This window comes from Oncorhynchus nerka, linkage group LG10 (assembly GCF_034236695.1).
Source record: "Oncorhynchus nerka isolate Pitt River linkage group LG10, Oner_Uvic_2.0, whole genome shotgun sequence".
Classification (NCBI taxonomy): Eukaryota; Metazoa; Chordata; class Actinopteri; order Salmoniformes; family Salmonidae; genus Oncorhynchus; species Oncorhynchus nerka.
The window spans coordinates 60,530,564-60,558,057 of record NC_088405.1 but is presented as its reverse complement, the minus strand read 5'-3'; the positions used below and the strand labels follow the sequence as shown (position 1 = coordinate 60,558,057).

The 27,494-nt window shown below is 44.6% G+C and overlaps 1 protein-coding gene across 3 annotated transcripts in view; it reads left to right on the top strand.

The window, feature by feature from the left end:
- The window catches only part of LOC115136265 (ectodysplasin-A-like), a 69,771-nt gene extending 42,829 nt beyond the window's left edge, over positions 1 to 26,942 (top strand). Inside the window, exons 3-8 of one of the 3 annotated variants that reach the window (XM_065023643.1) lie at positions 22,308 to 22,343; positions 22,617 to 22,802; positions 22,915 to 22,937; positions 23,026 to 23,077; positions 23,807 to 23,928; positions 24,608 to 26,942. In XM_065023643.1, coding sequence (XP_064879715.1) covers positions 22,308 to 22,343; positions 22,617 to 22,802; positions 22,915 to 22,937; positions 23,026 to 23,077; positions 23,807 to 23,928; positions 24,608 to 24,868 — 680 coding nt within the window. In that variant the 3' untranslated portion in view covers positions 24,869 to 26,942. Of the gene's footprint in view, positions 1 to 22,307; positions 22,344 to 22,616; positions 22,803 to 22,914; positions 22,938 to 23,025; positions 23,078 to 23,797; positions 23,929 to 24,607 lie in introns of all 3 variants that reach the window. The other 2 variants (XM_065023642.1, XM_065023641.1) reach the window with 2 other exon arrangements.
- Positions 26,943 to 27,494: the final 552 nt, after the last annotated feature.

Genomic DNA, 27,494 nt, shown 5'->3' with positions numbered 1-27,494 from the left:
ATTACTTAAACATCATACAATGTGATTTTCTGTATTTTTGTTTTAGATTCCGTCTCTCACAGTTGAAGTGTACCTATGATTAAGAATTACAGACCTCTACATGCTTTGTAAGTTGGAAAACCTGCAAAATCGGCAGTGTATCAAATTCTTGTTCTCCCCACTGTAACTCTATGTGTGGGGTACAGAGATGTGTGGGGTACAGGTAGTCATTCAAAAATCATGTTAAACACTATTTGCACACAAAGTGAGTCACAATAACAAAGGGGTTGAATACCTATTGACTCAAGACATTTCAGCTTTTCATTTTGTATGAATTCTATTAATCAAAAATCATAATTCCACTTTAACATTATGGGGTATTATCTGTAGGCCAGTGACAAAACATCTCAACGCAACAAATCCATTTTAAATTCAGGCTGTAACACAACAAAATGTGGAAAAAGTCAAGGGGTGTGAATACTTTCTGAAGGCTATGTACCTCACAAATCCACCAAGGTCAATGACTTGCCTGAGGCAGGCTGAAAATACAATAAAGGAGCTTAATGTAATTTTCGGTCTCCCAGTGTAATTTGAAACACTGCTGTGTAATGGCCCGCAACCGATCAGGCCTCCTACTGTGAGACCTGTCCAAATTGCAATAATGAAGCTGCTGGCTAACTTCACTCTTTTTAAATAAAATTAGCCAGAGAGATGACAGATTGACCAATTGGCTCATCTCCTTGTTCTCCCCATCCCCTCTCTGCTTGTATTAGGTTCTCCTGGGGCACCCATGTACTCAGAGAGCATTACATGACAAGGCCTTTGACAGGACTGGGAGCACCAACTCACTACATTAGATAATGCTGTTTTTCCCCTTCGCATGGAGCAGGGGAGAGCAGAGCTAATTTTAAGATGTGACCATTGGCTGACTCATTGTCTTCAATAAGAGCCATTTACAGTTCAATTTGATTTCAACATAATATCCATTACATTTCTTGGACATTACTTTAACGGATCAAGCAGCCCCGGTCAAAAGGTCTTTCCAAATTAGGCAACAAGACAGACGATGTTATCGAACAAGCTGAGTATAGATTTATTAATTAATAGCTATAATAAGAATTTGGGGGGTGCTTATAGTTGTATGTAATAGAATTTCGTTTTTGTTTTGCATATCCCAACTCCCCCTGAGACATCTGCAGGGAGTGAAGTCACAATTGTACAGCATCCTGGAGCAATTAGGATTAAGGACTATGTTTAAGGTTACATTGATTTTTTTATTGATTTTTTTACCTTGTCCAGTATTTGAACTAGCAACCTTGTGGTTACTGGCCCAACACTCGAACTTTGAGGCTACCTGGATATGTGATTTTAGTTCTACATTATAAACATATTCAATTAAGACTGAGCTTTAAAGCAAAAATCTACAATCTCAGGCCTAAGGAATGAATGTTAACCATTTCCCGCACCTGCTCTCTGACAGGTCTGTCCTTCTTTCATTTTGATTAAAATGAAGAAAGACCATGTATTACAATCCCATGCCATGAATCACAGTCTGAGCTCGGAGGTTAGAGCTGCACTGTGCAGGATCCATGCAGTATGAGATTACACAAAGCAGATCCTATTCCATTTGGACAACTGGTGAGGGCTTCTTGGCAGTCAGAGCGAATTTTGTGCAATGCCAAGGTAGACTTTGTGCCTTTTAATTAGAATTTTTGGTGGAAAGACGTGTTGCAATGTGTACAGTTTGTACTTACAGAAGAAACAGAAAGCTACAATATTTTCCCAACATTGGGCTATTTTAGAGTAGTAGCTACGTTGAGCAAGCATGAATACTCCCAACCCAGAATATTTGACACGTTGAGTGTTTTCACACAGTGACTCCCTTTATGTTCTCTTTTTGATCCATTTGATCACCATAATATCTGGTTTCTGTTCTCTTGCTGCTATATTTCAATTCACTAATGACACAGATGAATTGAGTGTATCCCAATGTGTTTGTTTGGCATATCCCAGCTAGCACATTTGCTTCCTTGAAAGTTGTGGAAACATACGTTTTTGGTTGCCCATTAGTTCTGGGAATGAAACCATGAGTTTCCTGGCCGGTAAAACTGAACGTTTTTTAAACGTTCTGAGAACAGATGTGAACATTTTGCCTGTTCTGGGAACATTAATTTTTAGTTTGCAGGGAGGTTCTGAGAACATTTTACTATGGTTCCCTGAATGTTTTCCTGAGAGGTTGTATTAATGTTCTGAGAAGGTAAGGTAATTAAAAAACATTCTGAGAACATGTTTCAATAAGACTGCTAGCTTAGGTTAACTGTTTTGAACTCCAAGCACATGGAATCATCCACAAATCTCTATTGCACTCCACACTGCCCTTTCCCACCTGGACAAAAGGAACACCTACTTGAGAATGCTATTCATTGGACTAGAGCTCAGCGTTCAACACCATAGCGCCCTCAAAGCTCATCAATAAACTAAGGACCCTGGGACTAAACACCTCCCTCTGCAACTGGATCCTGGACTTCCTGACGGTCCTCTCCCAGGTGGTAAGGGAGGGGTAACAACACATCCGCCACGCTGATCCTCAACACAGGGGCCCCTCAGGGGTGCGTGCTCAGTCCCTTCCTGTACTCCCTGTTCACTCATGACTGCACGGTAAGGCATGACTCCAACACCATCATTAAGTTTGCCGATGACACAACAGTGGTAGGCCTGATCACCGACAACGACAAGATAGCCTATAGGGATAAGGTCAGGGACCTGGCCGTGTGATGCCAGGACAACTATCTCTCCCTCAATGTGCTTAAGACAAAGGAGGTGATTGTGGACTAAAGAAAAAAGAGGACTGAGCATGCCCCCATTCTCATCGATGGGGCTGCAGTGGAGCAGGTTGAGAGCTTCAAGTTCCTTGGTGTACACATCACCAACAAACTAACATGGTCCAAGCACAACAAGACAGTCGTGAAGAGGGCAATACAAAACCTATTCCCTCTCAGGAGACTGAAAAGATTTGGCAATAGTCCTCAGATCCTCAAAAGGTTCTACAGCTGCACCATCGAGAGCATCCTGACTGGTTGCATCCTGACTGGTTGCATCACTGCCTGGTATGGCAACTTCTCGGCCTCTGACCGCAAGGCACTACAGAGGGCAGTGCGAACAGCCCAGTACATCACACGATCTTCCTGCCATCCAGGACCTCTATATGAGGTGGTGTCAGAAGGCTCTAAAAATTGTCAAAGGCTCCAGCCACCCTAGCCATAGACTGTTCTCTCTGCTACCGCACGGCAAGCGGTACCAGAACACCAAGTCTAGGTCCAAGAGGCTTCTAAACAGCTTCTACCCCCAAGCCATAAGACTCCTAAACACCTAATTAAATGGCTACCCAGACTATTTGCATTGCCCCCCTTCCTCTCTTTTACACCGCTGCTACTCTCTGTTGATATCATCTATGCATAGTCACTTCAATAACTACATACATGTACATATTACCTCAACTTACCGGTGCCCCCCCGCACATTGACTCTGTACCGGTACCCCCCTGTATATAGTCTTGCTATTGTTATTTTACTGCTGCTCTTTAATTACTTGTTACTTTTATTTCTTGTACTTATCTGTATTTTTTAAAGCTGCATTATTGATTAGGGGCTCGCAAGTAAGCATTTCCCTATAAGGTCTACATCTGTTGTATTCGGCACATGAGACTAATACAATTTGATTTTAAATGTATTTGCTTAGGCACTAATCATGCAAACACATTTCTTTTTTTATTGTGGAATGGCATCTGTGAGATTCAAACCTATGATTTTCTGTTCTGTAGCCATGGAATTACTCTACTGTGCCACCAGGATGGAGCTAGCATGCCATGTTTTTTTTAAACTCAGACAAAGCTGTTCATTTTTGTCTATTCAAAATGACAACATTTCAAAGTAAACAAACACTAATTAAGGTCAGGTGTGGCCAATTAGTGGGTATGTTCAACACACCAGAACACACTTAACAAGATAGAGGATAGTTTTGTTGATGCTGAGAACAAATGTATATGTTTTTAAGTAACATTTTTAGAATGTTCTCTGTACGTTACTAAAGTGTGTTGTGTTTTTTATGGAAATTTGTCTTAATGTTTGGGGACATTTTAAATAGAACCATGAGTAAACATGTTGGAATTTTAAATAGAACCATGAGTAAACATGTTGGAAACATTATGCTGAAGTTTTATTTTTATTTTTGCTTAACCTTTATTTAACTGAAGTACTGAAATTCTGACGGAAGAACATTGTTTCTTAATGTTTTCCTGAACTATTTGAGAACATTCCCAACATCAAACAAGTTGGAGAACGTTCCTAGAACATTACCTAAAATGGAAATAAATGTAACCATGTTTGACATTTTAGTAAACCTTCTGTTATAGTAATAAAATACCCCCAAAAAATCATGTTTTTTTGTCCAGTTCCTTAAATGTGCTGAGAATGTTCCAAAGCCAAGCAACAATCCTGCACCATTCCCAGAAGGTTGTGGGAAGGTCATATACAAAATAACCATATGACAACCACTCTCTCACCAAGTTCTAAGAAACATATGGTTCTCACAACGTTATGTGCTAGCTGGGATGCTAACCAACATCATAGCTAAATATGCTTCTGGCAGTGTGATGTGACATCTGACATATGCCAGACTGTGCAAACTGCTAGTAAGAACAGTGTCTGTCACATGTAACCAAAATAACTGAGGTTACCCCAGTGCAAATGTTTTGTATTGATTCCAAATGGTAGACCGACCTAAGGACCATGTGTACCTTTTGATGGTAAACAGTTAACACTACAGTGTGGGATACAGCAGTCCTCAGCTGTTTAACCATTACTGGATGTGTTAATGATGGAAGTCAATCAGCTGGCCCTGGGAGAGGACTTGAAAGAGCCCTCTGCGTTATCAGACCAAAGGAGCTGGTACTGAAGCATTTGCCAAAATAATAATTTCTCTTTCATGTCAGATGCACTTTGCCTTCATAAATATGCAGTTTGCCTTTGCAAGCCATTTCACAGCAGATGTGTTTTTGTAGTACGTGTTGTGAAAATGTGTTTTCAATGTTGGCCCTCTTTGATGCTAATTTGTTCCATTCATTAAAGCATTTTACCACTTTTTTGTCACAATCTGTTTACAGATGGGGATTCTTTTCAGAAATCAATTCTCATGACTGTACGACCATTAGAGCTGTGTCACACTGGGGACAGCCTTGTTCTCTCTCTTTGTTGTTTTGTTCCCCTGCCTCTCCATAACACATTGACCAGTATTTATTACCCATATCCCCACCCATAAAATTCCTTGTGCACCTCTAGAGGCTGTGCTGAGCCATGTGCTTAAGTGGGGACACCTGTTGTAAAAACAGCTGAGTTATGAGCAGTGTGTGTGTGTGTGTGTGTGTGTGTGTGTGTGTGTGTGTGTGTGTGTGTGTGTGTGTGTGTGTGTGCGTGCGCGTGTGTGTGTGTGCGCGTGTGTGTGTGCGCATGGGCGAGTGCTTAATGGAGCTCGTCTGGCCAAGGACCTGTACCAGGGTGATGGGTTGGAGTGATCATCATGTGCTCCCCAGCAACAAGAGTAAACTTGTTGCTGGGGAGAATGTATGATGCTGAAAATGACCACGATTTCTTCAGCAACATGTATTGCTAGTCTATTGTCAAGGCAGGGTATGTTTAATGCTGTGGGCATGTTGATCTTTCATGACAACATTTTGTGGCTGACAACCTGAACGTAAAACATACTTATGGCTATAGAGTGAAAGGGCGTAAGCTTTACTGCAACTATCTATCTACTGGTAACAAACTATCCATGCTGACTGATTTAGTACAGTCGTGAAAGTAAGCAGACACACTTGGGATGGAGGAGAGATTGTTTTTTAAGCATCAGTGATTCCGTCTCACTCTCCAACTATTGCATGTTTCATCCAAACCAAGCAAAGGAGTGTTAAGTCCAACATTAAACACATAGTACAATCGGTCAATATACACAGAACTTCTCAGTGAAAATAGACATATTGTTGTACTTTCTCACATAGGGTCTATGCATATGGTTATTTTGGTACTGACATAAAAATATAGAGCACAAATATTTTACCTGATTGATGATTAATCAACATGTATTTTTTTGGAACTATCTGTGTGCTGATGTAACAGTATTGCTTCTGTCCCTCTCTTTGCCCCAGCCTGGGCTCAAACCAGGGACCCTCTGCACACATCAATATTTCACCCAAGAAGCATCCTTACCAATCGCACCACAAAATCCACAACATTTGCAGAGCAAGGGAAACAACTTCTTCCATGGTCTCAGAGCGAGTGACCTCACCAATTAAAACCTTGCTAGTGCGTATCATTAACTAGCTAGCCATTTCACACCGGTTACACTCACCCCCCTTTGCCGCAGCAACCGGGCAGAGCCTAACTGAGTGATCCGGATTACGGTGCCAATGTAACAGTAGGCCTATTGCTTCCATCACTCTCCATGCCTGAACCAGGACTTGAATCAGGGACCCTCTGCACACATCAACAACAACAGTCACCCACAAAGCATCGTTACCTATCGCTCTACAAAAGCCACGGCCCTCGCAGAGCAAGGGAAAAAACAACTTCAAGATCTCAAAGTGAGTGACATCACCGATGGAAACGCTACTAGTGCGCACAACTAACTAGCGAGCCATTTCACACCGGTTACACTGTGAGGTTGCTGAAGGATTTTTAAAATCTCAAATCATTGGTCGTGTACACAGATTTGCAGATGATATCGCAGGTGCAGCCAAAATGCATACAGTGCAATAATATCTAGCAATACAATAACAATACACACGTAATTTTAAAATTAAAAGTTGACAAATATCAGAAATTTCAGAACGAGCAATATCACAACGAGCAATGTCAGAGTCCTGTATATAAATATATATATATATATATATAAATGGTGTGTTTAGATATTATGGACAGTATATGAATTGAAAAAGTGTGTACAGCAGTAGTTATATAGGATGAGTCATGATTTCAATACAGTATATACATATAAAGTGGGTAAAACAGTATGCAAACATTGTTTGTCACGTGCTCCCTCTCCGACCTCTAGGTCACCAGGCTGCTCGTTATGGCGCACACCTGTCACCATCGTTACTCGCACCTGCGCGTCAGACTTACTGTACCTGGACTCCATCACTTCCCTGATTACCTTCCCTGATTACCTTCCCTGATTACCTTCCCTATATATGTACTGTGCCCGTCTCCCGATATTTCATACCAACATGACAACTACCTTTGGTTAGGCGTCATTGTTTCTGTTCCAGTGTCATGTCTGTGCATTGTTCGTGTTTGGTATTATGTTACGTTTATTTATTAAAACACTCACTCCCTGAACTTGCTTCCTGACTCTCAGCGCACACGCTACAGAATGACGACTCAACAAAGGGAAGCATCAGGGAGTGTTTTATTTGTGTTGGGGTGATGTCGGTCTGAGTGTTGGAGCCGGAGCTACCTGGGAGGCCTCAGCCGTTTTGTAGGCTCCCATGCCTAAGCTGGGTGAACAGGTTCCCGTGCCTCAACCGAGGCAACTGGGGAGGTCTCAGCCGGCTCATCAGGCACTCACTCCTCAGCCGGTTTGTCAGGTTTCTGCACCTCCGCAGAGGTGACAGGTCCACTGCTGATCCCTGGGATCGTCATCTTCCTGTGGCTGGAGCCACACGTGTGCTCCCTCTCCGGCCTCCAGGCTGCGCGTTAGGGCTGTCACCAGCGTTACACACATAATGATACTCACCTGGACTCCATCACCTCCTTGATTACCTGCCCTTTATATGTCACTCCCTTTGGTTTCTTCCCCAGTCGTCATTGTTCCTGTTTCATGTCTGTGCGTTGTCCGTTTTTCTTGATTTGTGTTATGTTCCATTTATTTATGAAAACACCCGACTCTCAGCGCATATCGTTACATTGTTAAAGTGACCAGTGTTCAATGTTTCTATATACAGTGCCTTCAGAAGGTATTCATACCCGTTGACTTATTCCAACATTTTGTTGTGTTACAGCCTGAGTTCAAAATGTATTCAATAGATTTCTTTTCTCAACCGTCGACACACAATACACCATGACAAAGTGAAAACATGTTTTTAGACATTTTAGCACATTTTTGAAAATGAAATACAGAAATATCTCATTTACATAAGTATCCACACCCCTGAGTCAATCGATATTAGAATCAACTTTAGCAGCGATTACAGCTGCGAGTCTTCCTGGGTAAGTCTCTAAGAGCATTGCACACCTGGATTGTACAATATTTGCACATTCTTTTTTTTTTCTTTCTTCAAGCTCTGTCAAATTGGTTGTTGATCATTGCTAGACAGCCATTTTCAAGTCTTGCCATAGATTTTTTTGCCGATTTAAGTCAAAACTGTAACTAAGCAACTCAGGAACATTACATGTCATCTTGGTAAGCAACTCCAGTGTACTTGGCCTTGTGTTTTAGGAAATTGTCCTGCTGAAAGGTGAATTTGTCTCCCAGTGTCTGATGGAAAGCAGACTGAACCAGGTTTTCCTCTAGGATTTTGCCTGTGCTTAGCTCTATTCTGTTTCTTTTTATCCTAAAAAAACTCCTTAGTCCTTGCCGATTGCAAGCATACCCATAACATGATGCAGCCACTACCATGCTTGAAAATATGTGGTACTGTGTGATGTGTTGTGTTGTGTTTGCCCCAAACATAACACTTTGTATTCCGGACGTAAAGTTAATTTCTTTGTCACATTTTGCAGTTTTTCTTTAATGCCTTATTGCAAGTAGGATGCATGTTTTTAAAATGTTTTATGCTGTACATGCTTTCTTCTTTTCACTCTGTCATTTAGGTTAGTATTGTGTAGTAACTACAATGTGAAATGCCTGAGCGGTTTCCTTTCTCTCCGGAAACAAGTTATGAAGGACGCCTGTATCTTTGTAGTGAATGGGTGTATTGATACACCATCCAAAGTGTAATTAATAACTTCAGTACGCTCAGATGTTTACACATCTACCAATAGGTGCCCTTCTTTGTGAGGCATTGGAAAAACTCCCTGGTCTTTGTTGTTGAATCTGTGTTTGAAATTCACTGCTCGACTGAGGGACCTTACAGATAATTGCACGTGTGGGGTACAGAGATGAGGTAGTCATTCATAATGATGTTAAACATTATTATACCATAGCATTGTTGAATACTTTTTTCTGATTGGCTTGAAGGGCATTCTGGAGCGTGCATTATTTCCCTATAACACACAGTATATTTGCACTGTAGAATTGAATGGCTATAGTTAATTCTTACATGTTCTATGTTTGAGCTGCTTTTGTCGAATTGAATATATTATTTGCATTGTTGAATTCAATTGTTTATAATGGCAAGCTAGGTAGGACTGATGGTTTGATTAGCTAAACTTGCAAGTCTGTTTGTTTGGTTACCCCGCCGACTATTGTAGCTATCTAGTAAACTTGCTAGCTACTTCAGTGGAACTTGAACACATTTTTACCTGCAAATTAACACATTAGTAGCAGCAAATCTGTTAGATTATAGCCATGGTATGAAAGGGATTGTAACGGTTTTCTTGACTTGAAGGAGAGGCGGACCAAAATGCAGCGTGGTTTCTATTCATGGTTCTTTAATAAAGACTCTACACATGAACAAACTAACAAAACAAGACACGTGAAAACCCTAAACAGCCCTATCTGGTGCAAACACAGAGACAGGAACAATCACCCACAAACACACAGTGAAACCCAGGCTACCTAAGTATGATTCTCAATCAGAGACAACTAATGACACCTGCCTCTGATTGAGAACCATACTAGGCCGAAACATAGAAATACCCAAAACATAGATAATCAACTCGGGGCTCTATACGTTCTATGAAAGACAATGCAACTCCGTGAAAGGTAAGTTCCACTCCACTACACCCTCCACGTAATTTATAATTCAATTTATATAATTTTCCATAGAACACATAGACCCTCGTTGATTATCCCTTACTTATTGAACAGTCCCTGCAACTTTATTATGTGACTTGTTTAGCACATTTTTACTCCTGAACTTATTTAGGTTTGCCATAACAAAAGGGTTGAATACTTATTGACTCAAGACATTTCAGCTTTTCATTTGTAATTACAGTGGCTTGCGAAAGTATTCACCTCCCTGGGCAGACAAAAAAACTGAACTTGAGCATGCATAACTATTCAACCACCAAAATGTAAACTTTATAGAGACACCTTTAGCAGCAATTACAGCTGCAAGTCTCTTGGGGTATGTCTCTATAAGCTTGGCACATCTAGCCACTGGGATTTTTGCCCATTATTCAAGCCAAAACTGCTCCAGCTCCTTCAAGTTGGATGGGTTCCAATGGTGTACAGCAATCTTTAAGTCAAACACAGATTCTCAATTGGATTGAGGTCTGGGCTGTGACTAGGCCATTCCAAGACATTTAAATGTTTCCCCTTAAACCACTCGAGTGTTGCTTCAGCAGTATGCGCTTAGGGCCATTGTCCTGCTGGAAGGTGAACCTCCGTCCCAGTCTCAAATCTCTGGAAGACTGAAACAGGTTTCCCTCAAGAATTTCCCTGTATTTAGCGCCATCCATCAATTCCTTCAATTCTGACCAGTTTCCCATTCCCTGCCGATGATGCTGCCACCACCATGCTTCACTGTGGGGATGTGGTTCACGGGGTGATGGGAGGTGTTTGCGCCACACATAGCGTTTTCCTCGATGGTCAAAAAGCTCCATTTTAGTCTCATCTGACCAGAGTACCTTCTTCCATATGTTTGGGGAGTCTCCCACATGCCTTTTGGCATACACCAAACATGTTTGCTTATTTTGTTCTTTAAGCAATGGCTTTTTTTCTGTCCACTCTTCTGTAAAGCCCAGCTCTGTGGAGTGTACGGACAGATACTCCAATCTCCACTGTGGAGCTTTGCAGATCCTTTGTGGTTATCTTTGGTCTCTTTGTTGTCTCTCTTATTAATGCCCTCCATGCCTCGCCCGTGAGTTTTGGTGGGCGGCCTCCTCTTGGCAGGTTTCTTGTGATGCCATATTCTTTCCATTTTTAAATAATGAATTTAATGGTGCTCCGTGGGATGTTCAAAGTTTCAGATATTTTTTTTATAACCCAACCCTGATCTGTACTTCTCCACAACTTTGTCCCTGACCTGTTTGGAGAGCTCCTTGGTCTTCATGGTGCCGCTTGCGTGGTGGTGCCCCTTGCTTTGTGGTGTTGCAGACTCTGGGGCCTTTCAGAACAGGTGTATATAGACTGAGATCATGTGACAGACCATGTGACACTTAGATTGCACACACTTAGATTGCACACACACTTAAATTGTGGACTTTATTTACGTAACTAATTATGTGACTTCTGAAGGTAATTGGTTGCACCAGATCTTATTTAGGGGCTTCATAGCAAAGTGGGTGAATACAGTACATATGCACTCACCGCTTTTCCGTTTTTTATTGTTTTGAATTTTGTGAAACAAATTATTCTTTTCAATTCACTTCACCAATTTGGACTATTTTGTGTATATTTTGAAATCCAAATGAAAATCTATTTAAATTACAGGTTGTAATGTAGCACTGTACATGGCGCAGACGTCTCTAAGTTGCAGGGGAGTACCGGGTGGTAGCGGGCTAGTGACAGTCTCTAAGTTGCAGGGGAGTACCAGGTGGTAGCGGGCTAGTGACAGTCTCTAAGTTGCAGGGGAGTACCAGGTGGTAGCGGGCTAGTGACAGTCTTTAAGGTGCAGGAGAGTACCAGGTGGTAGCGGGCTAGTGACAGTCTTTAAGGTGCAGGGGAGTACCAGGTGGTAGCGGGCTAGTGACAGTCTCTAAGTTGCAGGGGAGTACCAGGTGGTAGCGGGCTAGTGACAGTCTTTAAGGTGCAGGAGAGTACCAGGTGGTAGCGGGCTAGTGTCAGTCTCAAAGGTGCCAGGCAGAGTACCGGGCAGTGGCTGACTAGTGATGGTCTGTTGAACAAGCTGTTTTTTCAGTCTCTCTGTCCTGTCTTTGATACACCTGTACTGTCTCTGTCTGCATGATGGTAGCAGAGTGAACAGACCGTGGCTCGGTGCCTTAGGTTCTTCTTGGCCTTCCTATGACACCGGGTGCTGTAGATGTCCTGGAGGGCAGGCAGTGTTTCCCGGGGATGCGTTGGGCTGACCGCACCATCTCTGGAGAGCCATGCTGTTGCAGGCAAAGTAGTTGCAGTACCAGGCGGTACAGCCCAACGCATCAGTACCAGGCGATGCAGCCTGAAAGAATGCTCTAGATTGTGAATCTATAGAAGTTGGTGAAATCAACTGTGCTCCTAGCTTTCTAATCCTCTTTCCAGTAAAACAGTCATTTCCTATATGGCTGCCAATGAAAACAAAGTAAAAAGTGTTATCACTGATCCAACAAATGAGTAATTCTCATTTTGGCTCTTTTCTTGCTATGACCAATTCAGCGATTTCTTTGCTAGGATTTTGAGCAGATGAATTACTGGGTGGTGCTGTAGGTGGACAGTTTCCCTTAATATGAGGAGCACTTCTATCTTCTTTATACAATATAGTTCCTGCGTGTAAAGTTGTTGATATTTTAGCACAGTTGGGCCTGTATGCACATTTGACAAACCAAAGGAAGGTCCAGTGAATTGGAATGTTTGGGAGTCTGTTCCGTGTGCGGTCAATTCTTTTCGTCTTCACTGTAGAGTTATTCACCATTCGGATGCATAGTTAGCCATGGTATACATTTATCTTGCTCATCAAAGAAACTATTGAACTCATTTGGAAAGAAAGTCATCTGGAATAAATACAAACTTGAAAGCTAGTGTCTTAAGCAAATTGTTCTTCATACTTTTGAACGCTTATGAATTGAGAAAAATAGATTGGGTGAGAAGACATCTAGACAACATTAAGAAACAATGGTAATTAAAACAGCAGAATTATGATATTTATTGAAAAAATACTTCTAAAACAAACAGGCACACATGTATATCACAGGTTTTACAGTGTCGTTGACAGTCTTCTTGCGTATTTTCACTTAGTTGCTGCACAGATGTTGTTTATATGAGTTGAGCAAGGTGGTTAGGGTATTCTTTTCAAATGGTATAATTGCTGCGCTTTGGATGGGTCCATTCCTGCAATTCAACTACAAGAAACGATGTGTGCTGTGCAGTCATTACAGGCCATTTTACTTTGACTGTCCATCCTAGACTGTGATATGGGTCCAGTAACATCCAAGTGTTATTGTTTTTGGAGTCCTAACATGAATTACATTGTGTTCAGCCAGTCCCATGCTTGCAGTACCTGACAACTATGAAAGCTGTGGTTAGGGCATTTGTTTTCGGGAAACCCTAACACACTCTTATACAAAGAAACAGCTCCTAATATACCACAATGCCACCGCAGTGGGCATAGTGCCACAGCATCTCTCACTATTAATTAATAACAAGTGTTTTTAAAAACAGGGCCCTCATGGGCTTGCCTGGCTACCCAAACTCTGGCCAAATGCTCTGGCCAAACGCTACGTCCACAGATGTTAGTTTCTTCTCCGCAATGAGTCTGGATTTGAGTACCTCCTCGACACCTTAACCAAATGCGAACAAATTTGGGCCGTCTGATTGGTCCTGAAACCGATTGGTTGGGCCAGAGCCAGAACACACATGGTGAAGCAGCAGTTTTAAAATGTGTAATTGGCTTTGATACTCTGATTGGTTAGAGACGATCCAATCGCTGATGACTTTGTTTAGTTTTGTACAATGCCCCTCATGCTCCTTATCACCACAACCGGCTTCAATGATGGCAGTCTCAAACTGAAGTATGTAGCAAATGACAGATCAGCTGAAGAATTTAGTGTGAGTTGTCAGGCTACTCATGGCCTTCATGGGCACAATGATTGGGATTTTTGAACATCTCTTGAAAGTAATTTCTTTCTGAAAGTCTATTTGAAAATATTCCTCTAACTTTTGGAATGTGACATATCTCCAGATTTGCTTTCTTGAAAGTTGTTTTTATGACGCATGTAACACACAATGCTCTTAGGTTCTTTTCATTCCATGTCAAAACTTGGAAGAAAAGCTTCTCAAAGGATGGCAAACTCAAACTCTCTGTTTGTGTTGTTTGACATAGCCAACGCAACTGCAACTAGGGTTGCAAAAGGAGGGTATATTACTGGAAACTTTAGACGTTTACCAATAAACTTCCAGAATTTTGGTATCTTTCAAGGATTTTATGTAATCCATCACAAGACATCTAGTGGCCCTTTTGGGTACTTCAGTCGTATGTAATTATCTCTTGCCCACTGTGTGGGTTAATCACATGAAAAATAAATTATTTTAAAATTAAGAATAGAATGACAAAGCTGTAAAACATTATCCTAAATATAAACCATCAACTTAGTGAATATCATTGATGTTAATATGAGGGTTTCAGCATGAAATATTCTTTATATATTTTTTACACACTTTTATTTATTTTACTATGTAAATATGTATTTGTTGTCAATATTTTGACGTCAAACTGGTGGTTGTGAACACAGTCAATCGTTTGAAGAGTTGCAAAGTGAATAAAATATAATGCCATTGTTGATTAGAAAACCTTTTCATTAATTAGGCTATTTTCTCTAGAACTCATGTAATAGATATAATAAATGAATGCTATATATGAATACATTTTTTAAAAGTTATTTAAGTATAAATGACCAAAGTTACGATAGATTGTCATATATTTTCTCTTCATTACCAAAATGAAGTTTCCGGTAACTTTGGTAAATTACCGGTATCTTTACAACCCGAACTGCAACATACAGCAGTATTAACAATGAAAACCACCTTTAGAGATATTTTCCTCAAATCAGTAAAATTCCTGAGTCTTTCAATTATAATTACTCTCAGACCACCTCCTGCTCGCCTGTGATACAAAGACTTTTGGCATTTCTGTTTTTTCACTCGTAACGTGTTCCAGATTTATAATCACTCATGAAAGATTTTTTAGGAGAAAATCTATTTATGTCTCAAGACGTTATCTTGATACAGTACATATACAAGGAATGGAGAGATAATGGCTGTCCTCAGAAAACTACGCCTTCTAATTTTATGGACAGACCATTTTTAAATCGTATTTGTTGAGAGTAAATCGTATTCATTTCAGGACAATAGCATGTTGATTCATTTTCAGTTGGGTTCACCTTGTGTTAGGCACAAACCACCTCAAGCTAACTCTAATAATTTGCTCTACATGCTTCTACAGTAATAAATGACTCTATATTTTTAATTATACAACGGGTGGGTCTAATCCTGAATGTTTATTGGTTGAAACCACATTCCAGCCAGTGACTATTCCACAAGTTACCACGGACTAAATCTATAACTTTAAAAGGCCTATTTACTCTGTTCCATCTGACTTGGCAATCCGCTGTTTCATCAGCCCAGCCAGGCAATTTATAAACTTGATCTCCACTATAAAAATCCTCTACACATTATCTCACATTTCTTTTAGACTAATATTTAGATTTCTACAGCGGAGATTTGTATAAACCTTGCTGTCTGTCTCTCCGACAATTGCAACGTTGTTTCCATATTCAAATTCGAACTCCAGCTGTCCCATAGTAATGAAGTGTCGGGAGTTGGGGCCAGACAGACAGGTACGCAGTGATTCTCAGACAGTTGAAATCATGAATCAGCTGGCATAATTTTTGGGATATATACAAAGAAATGCCAATTGAAAAAAGGTCAAATGAAACGAAGAGCTGCTAGTTTGCAGTCTTTCCAGCTTCAGTTTCAAGTGGTTGTGTTTGCTGTGTTGTTGGCTAGCTGCTCTGAACATCAGTGTCCTGACGAGAGAGCACATTTTCTATGCCAGGCAAAATCGCTCCTTATTAGCTCATTGTTATAGATGTGTCCAAATAAATGTCACTAGAAAACAGCTTAAACTAATACAAATGCAGCTACTGTTGTTATTCTGGCTGCACTGTTTGATGTGACTGTAACTTAGCCGTAGTTGGCTAGCTAGCAAGTAAGGGATAAGAACTTTGCAAGCCATCGGGTCGGGTCCATAGATACAGAACAAAAAGACTGAACGACTGGGTCGCGTCTCTGGCAACTGGCAATCGATAGAATTAACTTTTTGTGTCGGGACTATATATTGTGGTAGGATTAAATAGTATGAATAAATTCATAAAAATACAAATGTAAATGAAGATATGTCAATCATTATTTGAATATTGTAATGACCTGACTAGATCATAAATGAACAATTGTCCAGACAGAGCCTTGAGTTTGCGAATTGACGGTTTATTGAACCAACTTTACACAGGCTACTGTTTGGGCCGTAGCACACGCCAAATAGATGACAGATAACCCACAAGCCAATCGTGACCTTCTCTTGTGAAGCCCAGACGTAAGAGAGAGAGAACAAAGGCTGAACCTGGTCTTAACTTTCAATGCCCAACCCCCCTCCACGCCACTCCGCCAACCACCAGGATGCCCGGCATCAGAACATTCCAGGCATTCCCGTGATTGGCAGATAGCAGGTTGATTGACATGTCGGACCCCGCGAACACCGGGTACTGGTCAGTACAACACAACCACCTCCTAGCCTAGCACATAACACACAGCTGTCTGTGCGGGTCGCTACACAGCCCCCCCACCACAAAGTCCCTCGTCCCCGAGGGAACAAACAAAGTCTCTGAAGCGACCCGGAGGTCTCCTTTGCCTGCGTGGCCGTGATGGTCGCAGAGTGCCCCTCTGGGAACCAGGGGATGAAGGCAGGGATATGGGGGACAAGGAAGCGGGAACGGGTAATACAGTCCGTGGTTCTGGGGAACCACGCGGTGACACAGGGGGGAGACAGGGGAGTGGGCTGTCTGGAGCCTTGTCTGCGGCACCTGAGGGTGGGTGCCTGGAGAATGTCATTGCCAGAGAGGGGAATTGTGGGGGTTCCTGGGGTTTGGGGAGAAGAGGCCCCTCTGTATGGGGCTAACCTGTCCCGGTGCAGTGCCACCTTTCTCCCCTGGGAGGAAGCTGCACCCGGTACACAACCTCCCCTACCCTCTCCAGGACACTGCAGGGTCCCACCCAGTGACTGTCCAACTTGGGGCATCTGCCTTTTTTCCTTAGGGGCTGTAGACCCAGACCAGCTCCCCAGCCACAAAGTGCCTTCCCGGGTGTGCACGTCATAGTTCCTTTTCTGCCTCACACCTGCATTCACCAGCTGCTCTCTGGCGAAGGTGTGGGCTGTCTCCAGGCGGTCCTGGAGTCTCCGGGCATACTCCGGCCCCGGAGGAACATGAGGGCTATCCAGGGGCCGACCAAACGCCATCTCCGCAGGGGTGCGGATCTCTCCCCCAGCATGAGGAGGGCAGGCGTGCAGGAGGTGGAGTCTTGGACAGCGGAGCGGCATGCCATGAGGACCATAGGCAGGTGCTTGTCCCAGTCACGCTGGTGTTTGGAAGAGACGATGGCCAGCTGCTGTCCAAGCGTTTTGTTGAAGCGCTCCACAAGGCCATCACTTTGAGGATGGAGAGGAGTAGTGCGGGTCTTGTGCATACCCAGCCTCTCACACATGGTGGCGAACACACGGGACTCAAAGTTTCTGCCTTGGTCGCTGTGGATGGACTCTGCAGCTCAAACCTGCTGAACATCCCCGCTGTCAGGGCGTCGCCGACGATGGTCTCTGCCTCCTGGTCAGGCAGAGCATAGGCCTCGGGCCATTTTGTGAAATAGTCCATGGCCGTGAGCACCCAGCGGTTTCCACTGTCTGTGGTGGGGAACGGCCCAACTACATCCACTCCCACCCTCTCCATGGGAGCCCCCACTGGGAACTGTTGGAGCTGAGCATGAGAGCGGCCTGGGGGGCCCTTTCTCGCTGTGCAGTTGTCACAGCGGCGACAAAAGTCCTCCACATCCCTCTTGTGCTGCCCCCAGTAGAAGCCCTGACGGAGACGGCGCAGTGTTTTTGTGACCCCAAAGTGTCCAGTCCCCACCCCCCCATGAGTACTCTGGAGCACAGCCTCCCGCAATGCTTTTGGGACCACCACCTGCCACCTCTCCTCTCCCGTAGCTGACTCCTTCCATGCCCGCTGTAGCACGCCATCAGCCAGCCGCAGTCTCTCAAACTTCGACCACAACCCTTTGGTCGCGAGTGAGAGCGCTGTCACCTCTTCCCATGGTGGCCTCACCTGCGCCTCTACCCACTGTAGCACTGGCTGTAGGTCTGTGTCCCGTCCCTGCTGCTGCCGCCATTCAGCCACGTCGACAGTCTGCAGCTCACAGCAGACAGGCCCGCTCGCCCGACACACTGTGGCACAGACACCCTCCTCTGCCCGCAGCTCTCTCTCCCGTCCCTCTCTCCGTTCACAGTGGCGGCAGCCGTCTGCAGTACAGGGCCGACGGGACATGGCGTCGGCGTTGGAGGGCGTGCCCCTGCCCTGTGCACCACCGTGAAGTCATACGGCTGAAGCTCCTCCAACCAGCGTGCCACCTGCCCCTCTGGCTCTCTGAAAGACATGAGCCACTGGAGAGCAGAGTGGTCAGTCCTTACAGTAAAGGGCAGACCACCCAGGTAGTACTTGAAGTGTTTGACGGAAGCCACAACAGCCAAGAGCTCCCGCCGGGTGACACAGTAGCGGCGCTCATGTTTGTCAAATGTTTTGCTGAAGTACGCCACCACTCTCTCCCCCTCTGGCCCCACCTGGGCCAGCACCCCACCCATGCCCACATTGCTCGCGTCTGTGTCCAGGATAAAGGGCAAGGTGAGGTCAGGGGGCGAGCACGGGGCCTCGATCAGTGCACGTTTGAGGGTGTTGAACGCCTCCTCACACTCCACTGTCCAAGTGAAAGCCTTGTCCTTCGGCAGCAGGCGGTTCAGTGGAGCAGCAACGCTTGAGAAGCCCCGTACAAACCTCCTGTAGTACGAGGCCAGGCCCAGGAAGCTCTTCAGCTGACGCTGGTCGGTGGGGGTGGGCCAGTCTCTGACAGCCCCTACCTTGTCCTCCATGGTGCTGATCCCCTCCTTCCCCACTCGGTGGCCCAAGAAGGACACCTCTCTCCTCATGAAGTGGCACTTCTCGGGGTGGAGCTTCAGACCTGCGGCAGCCACCCTCTCCAGCACACGCCGTAGCGCCCCCCAGGGCTGACTGGAAGGAGCTGCCATGGGCCAGGATGTCATCGAGGTATACCAGACACTGCTGTCGGGGGATGCCATCCAGCACCCTGTCCATCGAACGCTCAAAAGTAGCTGGAGCGTTGCACAGGCCAAAGAACAGGACCTTGAACTGCCAGTGTCCTCTGTTAGTGGAGAACGCAGTTTTGGCTCTGGCCTCTGGGGAGAGGGGCACCTGCCAGTAGCCACTGCGGAGGTCTAGTGAGGAGAACCAGGAGGACCCCCTAACCAGGTCCAGCGACTCATCGATACGTGGTATGGGGTATGAGTCCTTCCTGGTTACCTCATTCAGCCGCCTGTAGTCCGCACAGAACCTCAGCTTGCCCCCTTCTTGAACCATGACGACTGGCGCCGCCCAGGGGCTGTCTGAGGGCTCAATGAAGTCTGCCCGCTGCATCTCCAACACAGCCTTGTCTGCCGCCTCCTGGCGTGCCAGCGGGATACGGCGGGGACGCATCTTGATGGGTCGAGCATCACCTGTGTCGATCTCATGCTGCACCAGAAGAGTCTGACCCACCTCTTCCTCACTCAACGCAAAGCTGTCTCTGAATTCAAACAGCAACTGCCACAACCGTTCCTGCTGCTCAGGGTCAAGACCAACACAGTTCCTCCCCCATATCTCCCTCACTGCAGACAGTGTCCTCTCCTCTCCCATCTGGGGTAGCTGGGCTGGGGGGTGCGGCCCGCTCACAGAGGGCTGTGTCATGGAGGTAGCTGGGGAATGTAACACACCGCCGTAGGTGACAGGGGGACTGGGGAAAAGTCACACACAGCTGTGGGGGAGGGGGCGCAGCCATGAGTCTCTGCTGCTTTAACTGTTGGAGTAAAGGGTTTGTTGGGTTGAGTGAATGTGACATAGGGGGGGCCATGGTGACTTCCGTCCCTCCCTGGAAGCTCAGTGTGCCCCTATTTAGGTCTAACTGGCAGCCTGTGCTCCTAAGAAAGTCCAACCCGCAGGATACAAGGGTCCTGCACAGCCGCCACCCACACAGGATGACGCACAGTCCTGCCCCCTACTGTCAGAGTCATTATTCCCTTCCCTTTCATGGGTGCCAGCTCACCTGTGACTGTGCGGAGCTGCACAGTTGTAGGCTCACACTGAGTCCAACCTGGCACAATATCTGGCCTCACCAGGGTTACTGTGGACCCAGTGTCCACCAGGGCGGAGCAGGGCACCCCCTCCACAGTGACAGGGACATGACAAAAGTCCCCAACACAGGTCCGGCCCACCACAACAACAGGCTCCCTCCGCTTGCCCTCGTCTGCTTCTGGGGGAAGTGGAGCCTTGCTTCCCCGTCTGTGCCGGTGGGCTCCTCCTGAAGATGATGGTGGTTGGGATAGAAAGCCAGGGGTCCGCACTACCCGGTCTATGCGGACCCCGAGCCGTTTCCCTGAGCTCTGGGGGACATGGGGCAATCTCGGCGCAGATGGCCTGGCTGGCCACAACCCCAGCAGACCCTGGGACCAGGGCTTGTGTTTCGTGCCGCCTGTAGCGACACAGCCCGAATGAGTTCTGTCATTTCGGCCACCCAAGCAGGCTTTTCCGGCTCCGGGCTGCTCTGCCCCCAGCTCGCACAGAGGGTGTGTCTCCCTGCACCCCCACCAAAGCCCCAGCTGAAGCCCCAGCCCACACCAGCTCCCTCTCCAAAGCCATCTCCAAGGCTGTCTGCAATGACTCAGGATGAGCCAGCTGGGTCTGTATGCGCAGCTCCGTAGGGAGAGCGCCTGTATGAACTGGTCCCGTGCTAGCTCGCTCTGCACGGAGGGGGCATGTGAGCATATGCCCGCCGAGAGAGGCTCTCAATGTCATTAGCTAGCACCCGTAGAGGCTCTCCAGGCTGCCTGCGTCTATTCCTCAGTTCGGAGCGCAGTAGCCCGGGCTGTACACACTGTCCATAGCGCCTCCTCAGTGCTCCCACTAGAGCACCATAATCATGCCTGTCCTCGGGGCTAATCAATATCAAACAGGACAGAGCTTCATCCGTGAGGCATAAAGCCAACTGCAGTGCCCTTTCTTCATCCGACCACCCCTAAAATGAGCTAACAGTTCAAACTGAGCATGAAAAGCTTCCCAATCCGCCTTACCGGAATACTTCGGGTCTTAACAGATACGGACGCAGCCGGGAACTGGGCGCCGCCATGTTTGTTTACATCCTGAGCCCCAGATTCCTCGTCACGCCGCGTCGACGTCGCCACTTCGGTCCGCCCACCAGAATCCGCGCGAAATACACTCGACGAAGCACTCATGCCCGCTTCAGCCACCATCACTCTAACGTCCTCCCTCAAGCGGCCTTTGCGCTCCGACGCCCTGGCGATCTCCTCAGACAGAACCCCGACGTCCATTCACACGCACCTCCTTGGCCATAATCGTCCCCTACCTCCACCTTCACTTTCGGATTCCCTCGAAGCATTTTCAATCCCGTTCTCACCTACGGTAGCTAGCCACATAAGTCAGCTAGCTAGCTGGCTAACTTGTATCAACGTTTTTACTTCTGACACCAATGTAATGACCTGACTAGATCATAAATGAACAATTGTCCAGACAGAGCCTTGAGTTTGCGAATTGACGGTTTATTGAACCAACTTTACACAGGCTACTGTTTGGGCCGTAGCACACGCCAAATAGATGACAGATAACCCACAAGCCAATCGTGACCTTCTCTTGTGAAGCCCAGACGTAAGAGAGAGAGAACAAAGGCTGAACCTGGTCTTAACTTTCAATGCCCAACCCCCCTCCACGCCACTCCGCCAACCACCAGGATGCCCGGCATCAGAACATTCCAGGCATTCCCGTGATTGGCAGATAGCAGGTTGATTGACATGTCGGACCCCGCGAACACCGGGTACTGGTCAGTACAACACAACCACCTCCTAGCCTAGCACATAACACACAGCTGTCTGTGCGGGTCGCTACAATATGTTGTTAACCAGTAATAATGCCCTCGAAGCTAGAGTTTGGAGGATATATTGGCACGGTTTGCTAACAACACCCGTGCCAATATATCCTCCAAACACCGTCTTCTCGGGCCTTATCACTTGATTCTGCCATCTAGACTAGATGGTCTGCCATCTAGACCACTGGGGGGGGTTCAACCTGTTTTGTACTGCATCTGCACCCACCTTAACTTGTTTGGTTCTCTCTAACTGTATGTTCTATCTCTTTCAGAATCACATGGAAACAAACGGAAAGAAAGGAAGAAAGGTAAAGTTCACAAAATAATTTATACTGTACATCTATACCTAAATTCTGTCAAAAACTATTTGTGTATTTCTTTCATTAGTCCACTGGTAATACAGTCCCAAAATACTTCAAGAAGCAAAGTGTCACCATCCACATCATCATGGTGATGCAAAATTTAAGTGAACGCTTCCATTGCTACAGGTGATGGTGCAGTGAGGAGGAGGTTGTTTGTATTTTCATTTATGTCATAGTACTCATTAATTCAGATTTCTTTCCATGTCTTGTTTTTTTTAGGCAAGAAAGGCCCTCCGGGTGCACCTGGCCCCCCAGGCCCCCCAGGGCCACAGGGGCCACCAGGTATTCCTGGCATCCCAGGTATCCCTGGGAACAACGCCATGGGTCCCTCAGGACCACCCGGACCGCCAGGCCCTGCTGGACCCCCAGGGCCACAGGGACCCCCTGGTCTTCAAGGACCCTCAGGTACCTCCTCAGTTTCATTCCATTTGGCCAAAATCCTGATTTGAGATGTATTTGTGTTTTTTAACCTTTCATTAAAAAAACTGACATTGTAATTGTTTCTTAATCTGTACAGGGGGCAGAGTCAGAGATAGCCAGGTATGTTACCCTTTCGATGTTCTGATGATTAATTGTATTTATGTATGTCCACTTTTTGAGGAATGTATTCTTTCTTGTTGTGTTACAGCCTGCTGTGGTACATCTCCAAGGCCAGGAAACAACAATACAGGTCAAGGAAGGTAAGAGTTAAATTTTAGATACTCTGGTCACATCACTTAATGGATGAAAACAAGCCAAATTTACTGTCAGAAATCATTCTTAAGAAGTCTCTTATTTGTTCTTTGTTCCACTAAGAATAAATGTGAATAGAAGGTCACTAAAAAGATGTGTGCTCATCGATGGGGCACAAGTCTCTGTTTTGATATGATTCTGGACAGTCAGATAGCTGTTTTGCTCCACAGTTGCACACACAACAGCCCACCCATCTATAAGTTAAAACATTAATTCACAGGCCTCCCGAGTGGTGCAGTGGTCTAAGGCACTGCATCGCAATGCTAGCTGTGCCACTAGAGATTCTGGGTTCGAGTCCAGACTCTGTCACTGCCAGCTGTGACTGGGAGACCCATGGGGCGGTGCACAATTGGCCCAGCATCGTCTGGGTTAGGGGAGTGTTTGGCCAGCAGGGATGTCCTTGTCCCATGGTATGTTGGGTTATGTTTCGGGGGACGCAAGGCTCTTGACCATTGTCTGTACGGGAGTTGCAGCGATGAGACAAGACTGTAACTACCAATTGGATACCACGAAAAAGGGGAGATAAAAAACATTAATTCACTGCTGGAGAAAAACACACATATTGTATTTACTGTAGTTTATTTTTTAACAATGCAACAATGAAGAACCCTGTCTGTAATTGTATGGCAACGACGGATGTTAAGTGACTGCCCTTTTCTCACGCTGAGATCTTTCAGAAGGCGTACTGAGAAACTGGAAAATGATATCCATGCATCACAAGGTGTTCAAGATGCACTCGCGGTCTGGGGAGCTGGAGGTGCTGGTAGATGGTACCTACTTCATCTATAGTCAGGTAGAAGTGAGTATGGTCTTGGGCCTAACTCTTCCTGTCGCCTGCATGTCACTCGTCCTTTCTCTTTGCAGTCCCAGTGGATTATTCTATCTCAATGATTAGGTCAAAATATCTCAATTGTCTGTTGTAAGGCCTATAATACTAAGGCATAATCTATAAAGACCCCTTAGCTTTGAGCCTAAACATTCTTATTCAGAAATCCAAATTAGATTTCCCCATGTAATGACTTTTGCAAGTATTCAATTGAAATGATTTGGCATACTGTAGGCTACATTTCTCAGAACCCAGGTGGTTGATTTTATCAGTGCTCTTGGCTGCAGAGGGAAATGCCTGGATGAGTGAAGGGAATGTATTGCATGCCCTTCAATGTGATCCACCTTGTACAAAGTGGATCTTATGCTGTGGTAATTTTCCCAGTTTGCCTGCTATATTTTATGATTGTAAATAAAATCATTGTTAATGACCTATTAAGTTATATAAGTAGTCTAGTTCATTATCTGCATGCTCACGCTCTTACTTTGAACCAGAAAGGGTTCTTCAATGGGTTCTCCTATGGGGAAGGCCGAAGAACCCTTATAGGTTCCAGATAGCACCTTTTTTTCTAAGAGTGCATATTTGTGTTATTCCCTCAGAATTAAACACAATATTTATAGCATGTTTGTCTCCACATAACTTCTACTGCCAGGTTTACTACCTCAACTTCACTGACATTGCTAGCTATGAGGTGATGGTGGACAAGACGCCGTTCCTGCGCTGTACACGGAGCATCGAGACTGGACAGCGCAAGTTCAACACCTGCTACACGGCTGGGGTGTGTCTGCTGCGTGCCCGGCAGAAGATCTCCATTAGGATGGTGTACGAGGACACCTCCATTAGCATGACCAACCACACCACCTTCCTGGGGAGCATCCGACTTGGGGAGGCCCCCCCAGCCAGCCACTCCTGAAGAAGCAGACACAGGCCCACCAAACTGACTGTCAAATCAGGACCCAACCCTCAACCAGCCCCAACCCTCAACCACCATATCCATCTATGGTTTGTGGGAGACTCCACCGACTCTACTCTGCCTCTACAACCATCACCACCATCTATCACATATCGACCAATGAGGAGATGAGAAGGCCCACCTACTCCTGAGTTGACATGTACAGTACATACAGTATCCACCCTCAGGCTGGGCCAGGCCCCATCCTCAGGCTACTACTGAGCTGATAGGTCCCACCCTACCTGATATTAGGGTGTAATGGTGTAATGATATTAACCCACTGCCTGTTATCTCTGAGTGGAAGATTCTTTCCAAAGAGTGATGATGACTCTGATCTTCGGTGCTGATTATGGACAAATATGCACCCAACTTGTCAAGCATTAAGAAAGGGAGGAGTTGCTGATTTTTTTTGGAAGAAAAATACATTAGGCTTTAATTCTAGAATAGTGCATTTATAGGGAATAACTTGGTTTCCCTCATCATAACATGCTTGAGAAACCAAGGTTGACAGGAGTCATTCAAGTCTCCACTAAAATAACTCTGTGATGACAAAGTACATAAAACACCTATTATACATTATTAAACAAATGTAGAATGCTTGTTTTTATCTACCAAACTAAACCTATTTGGAGAAGTGAATGTGATTGTTGGTGTGGTATCAATCCACTGAGTCATATAGGTCGTTAGCTAACATGGGTACATACTGTAAAAGCGTTTGAATACAATATAGAAATACAATGTGTGCGAGTTCTCTGATGAATTGAACATGCACAGCTGAAGCACAAACATTTCTCTGTTAGAATGTGCACTGATTAAAACAAATGATTGACCTGTAGGCAAATATATCTCTCTCTCTCTACCTCTCTCTCTCTTTCTCTCTCTCTTGTTAAATAACAAGGTCTTTATGGATGTTTCTTTTAGGTTTGAAATGAAGTTGTTTGTCAAATATGGAATCACCCAGATTAATATTGTAGATGAATTTTTCCAAATGACTAACATGACCTAAAAATGACATTCTTCATGTTACTATGTTGACCGTTCATGATCCCAAGGCTTGTCATGGACACCATTTATATTTCTTTGCTTTATTTAGTTCTGCTTGGGTTTGTTTGAAATAACCAATTCACTTGTCATTCCCTTTGAGCTGAACCAGTCATGTCCTGTTTCTGGAAGCCCATTTGTGTTTCAGTTTTTCTCAGAAGAATTTTGTCTTTCCATATACATAGGCAGCTTGAATCTTTTGTGAATAATCACACACAGTCAAAACATTTTTCAGCATATAACTCCTTTGCGTGTTCATGTTTATATGTGAGTGGACACATTCGTCTTTAAGGAAGCATTTAAGGGCCCAGATTATCTGTCAACATTACAGTTTCTGGATGTTTATGAAACTGCTCTGCACTGTGCATGTATAATAAATATTACAGGGTTTGGTCAATCACCATGCTGTCAACCTTCTGGAAAATTGGTGACAAAAGCAGAATCATGTCCAGTTGTTTTGAATTAGTTTGATAACCGTTATGGAAGGAAAGATAGATCAGACCATTACCCAAGTTCAAGTGTATTATTTTTCTGTTATTATGGGAATTCTACATCATCCATAATGTCTGCAATAAGAGTTTGGTATCAAACATTACAACTTTCAGTTTAGAAACCTGACAAAAAGGGCAGTGAGTGTACCATGTTCTTGTAGTATTACTTTAGTTGTGTAGCAATCAGAATTAGTTTGGTTCAATTCAGTGCTTATTCAGTGTTCATTCTCCAATTCATGCTTTGTGATTAAATTCAATGCCTGAGTCAAGTTGAGTCAAGATAGAATTGTCCCAAACTCTGGTAGCTATAGTCCTTTTAATTCAAACACTGTTTAGTTGAAGTGTTTCAATACATTGTGGTATGTATTGTGATATGAATTATTTGGATTGTTTGTAGGTAAATAGGGTATAATTGTTTCCCTGCTTTGTTGACTAATATGTACATTTGTATACTCTGTTGTGATTGTAAATATGTATATAAAATAGAATTCTGTTTTTGTAAATTGTATTGATTTATATTATTATTATTATTTGAATTCACAGTTGTTATATAACATAGTATTTTGTAAAAACACTTATGGCAGTTGTTAAAAGAAAGAAGTGAAAAGAAGATCCTACTGTATTGATCTACTGGGGTATATATTGACATACTAAGGTATATATTGCTTCTTTAAAATACAGCAAATACACTCTATGCAGCTTACCACAAGTTACTTTCAGCAGGTTTGTGGCAGGCTAGATGCTGTTTCCTTTCCACCCATGGGGGCCATGGACATACTTAGTGTGACTGTGTAAGCGTAACCTCAATCAACCAGCATTAAACAACACACTCCTTTTCACCTCATTTATGACTTTATTTACTTAACAAAAGGCACATCTCAATAGGTGGTCCAGGTATTCTCATGACCTGGCACTGTTGCGCTATTGTTCCTGCAAGCAAGGGGGAAAGGCGATGAAATCAGAGTGCAACTCCTTGAATGGCCAACTCCTGTTTTTCAACAGGAAAAGTTCAAATATAGCTGGAGTCCATCTTTGACACGTATTTTTTGTCATCT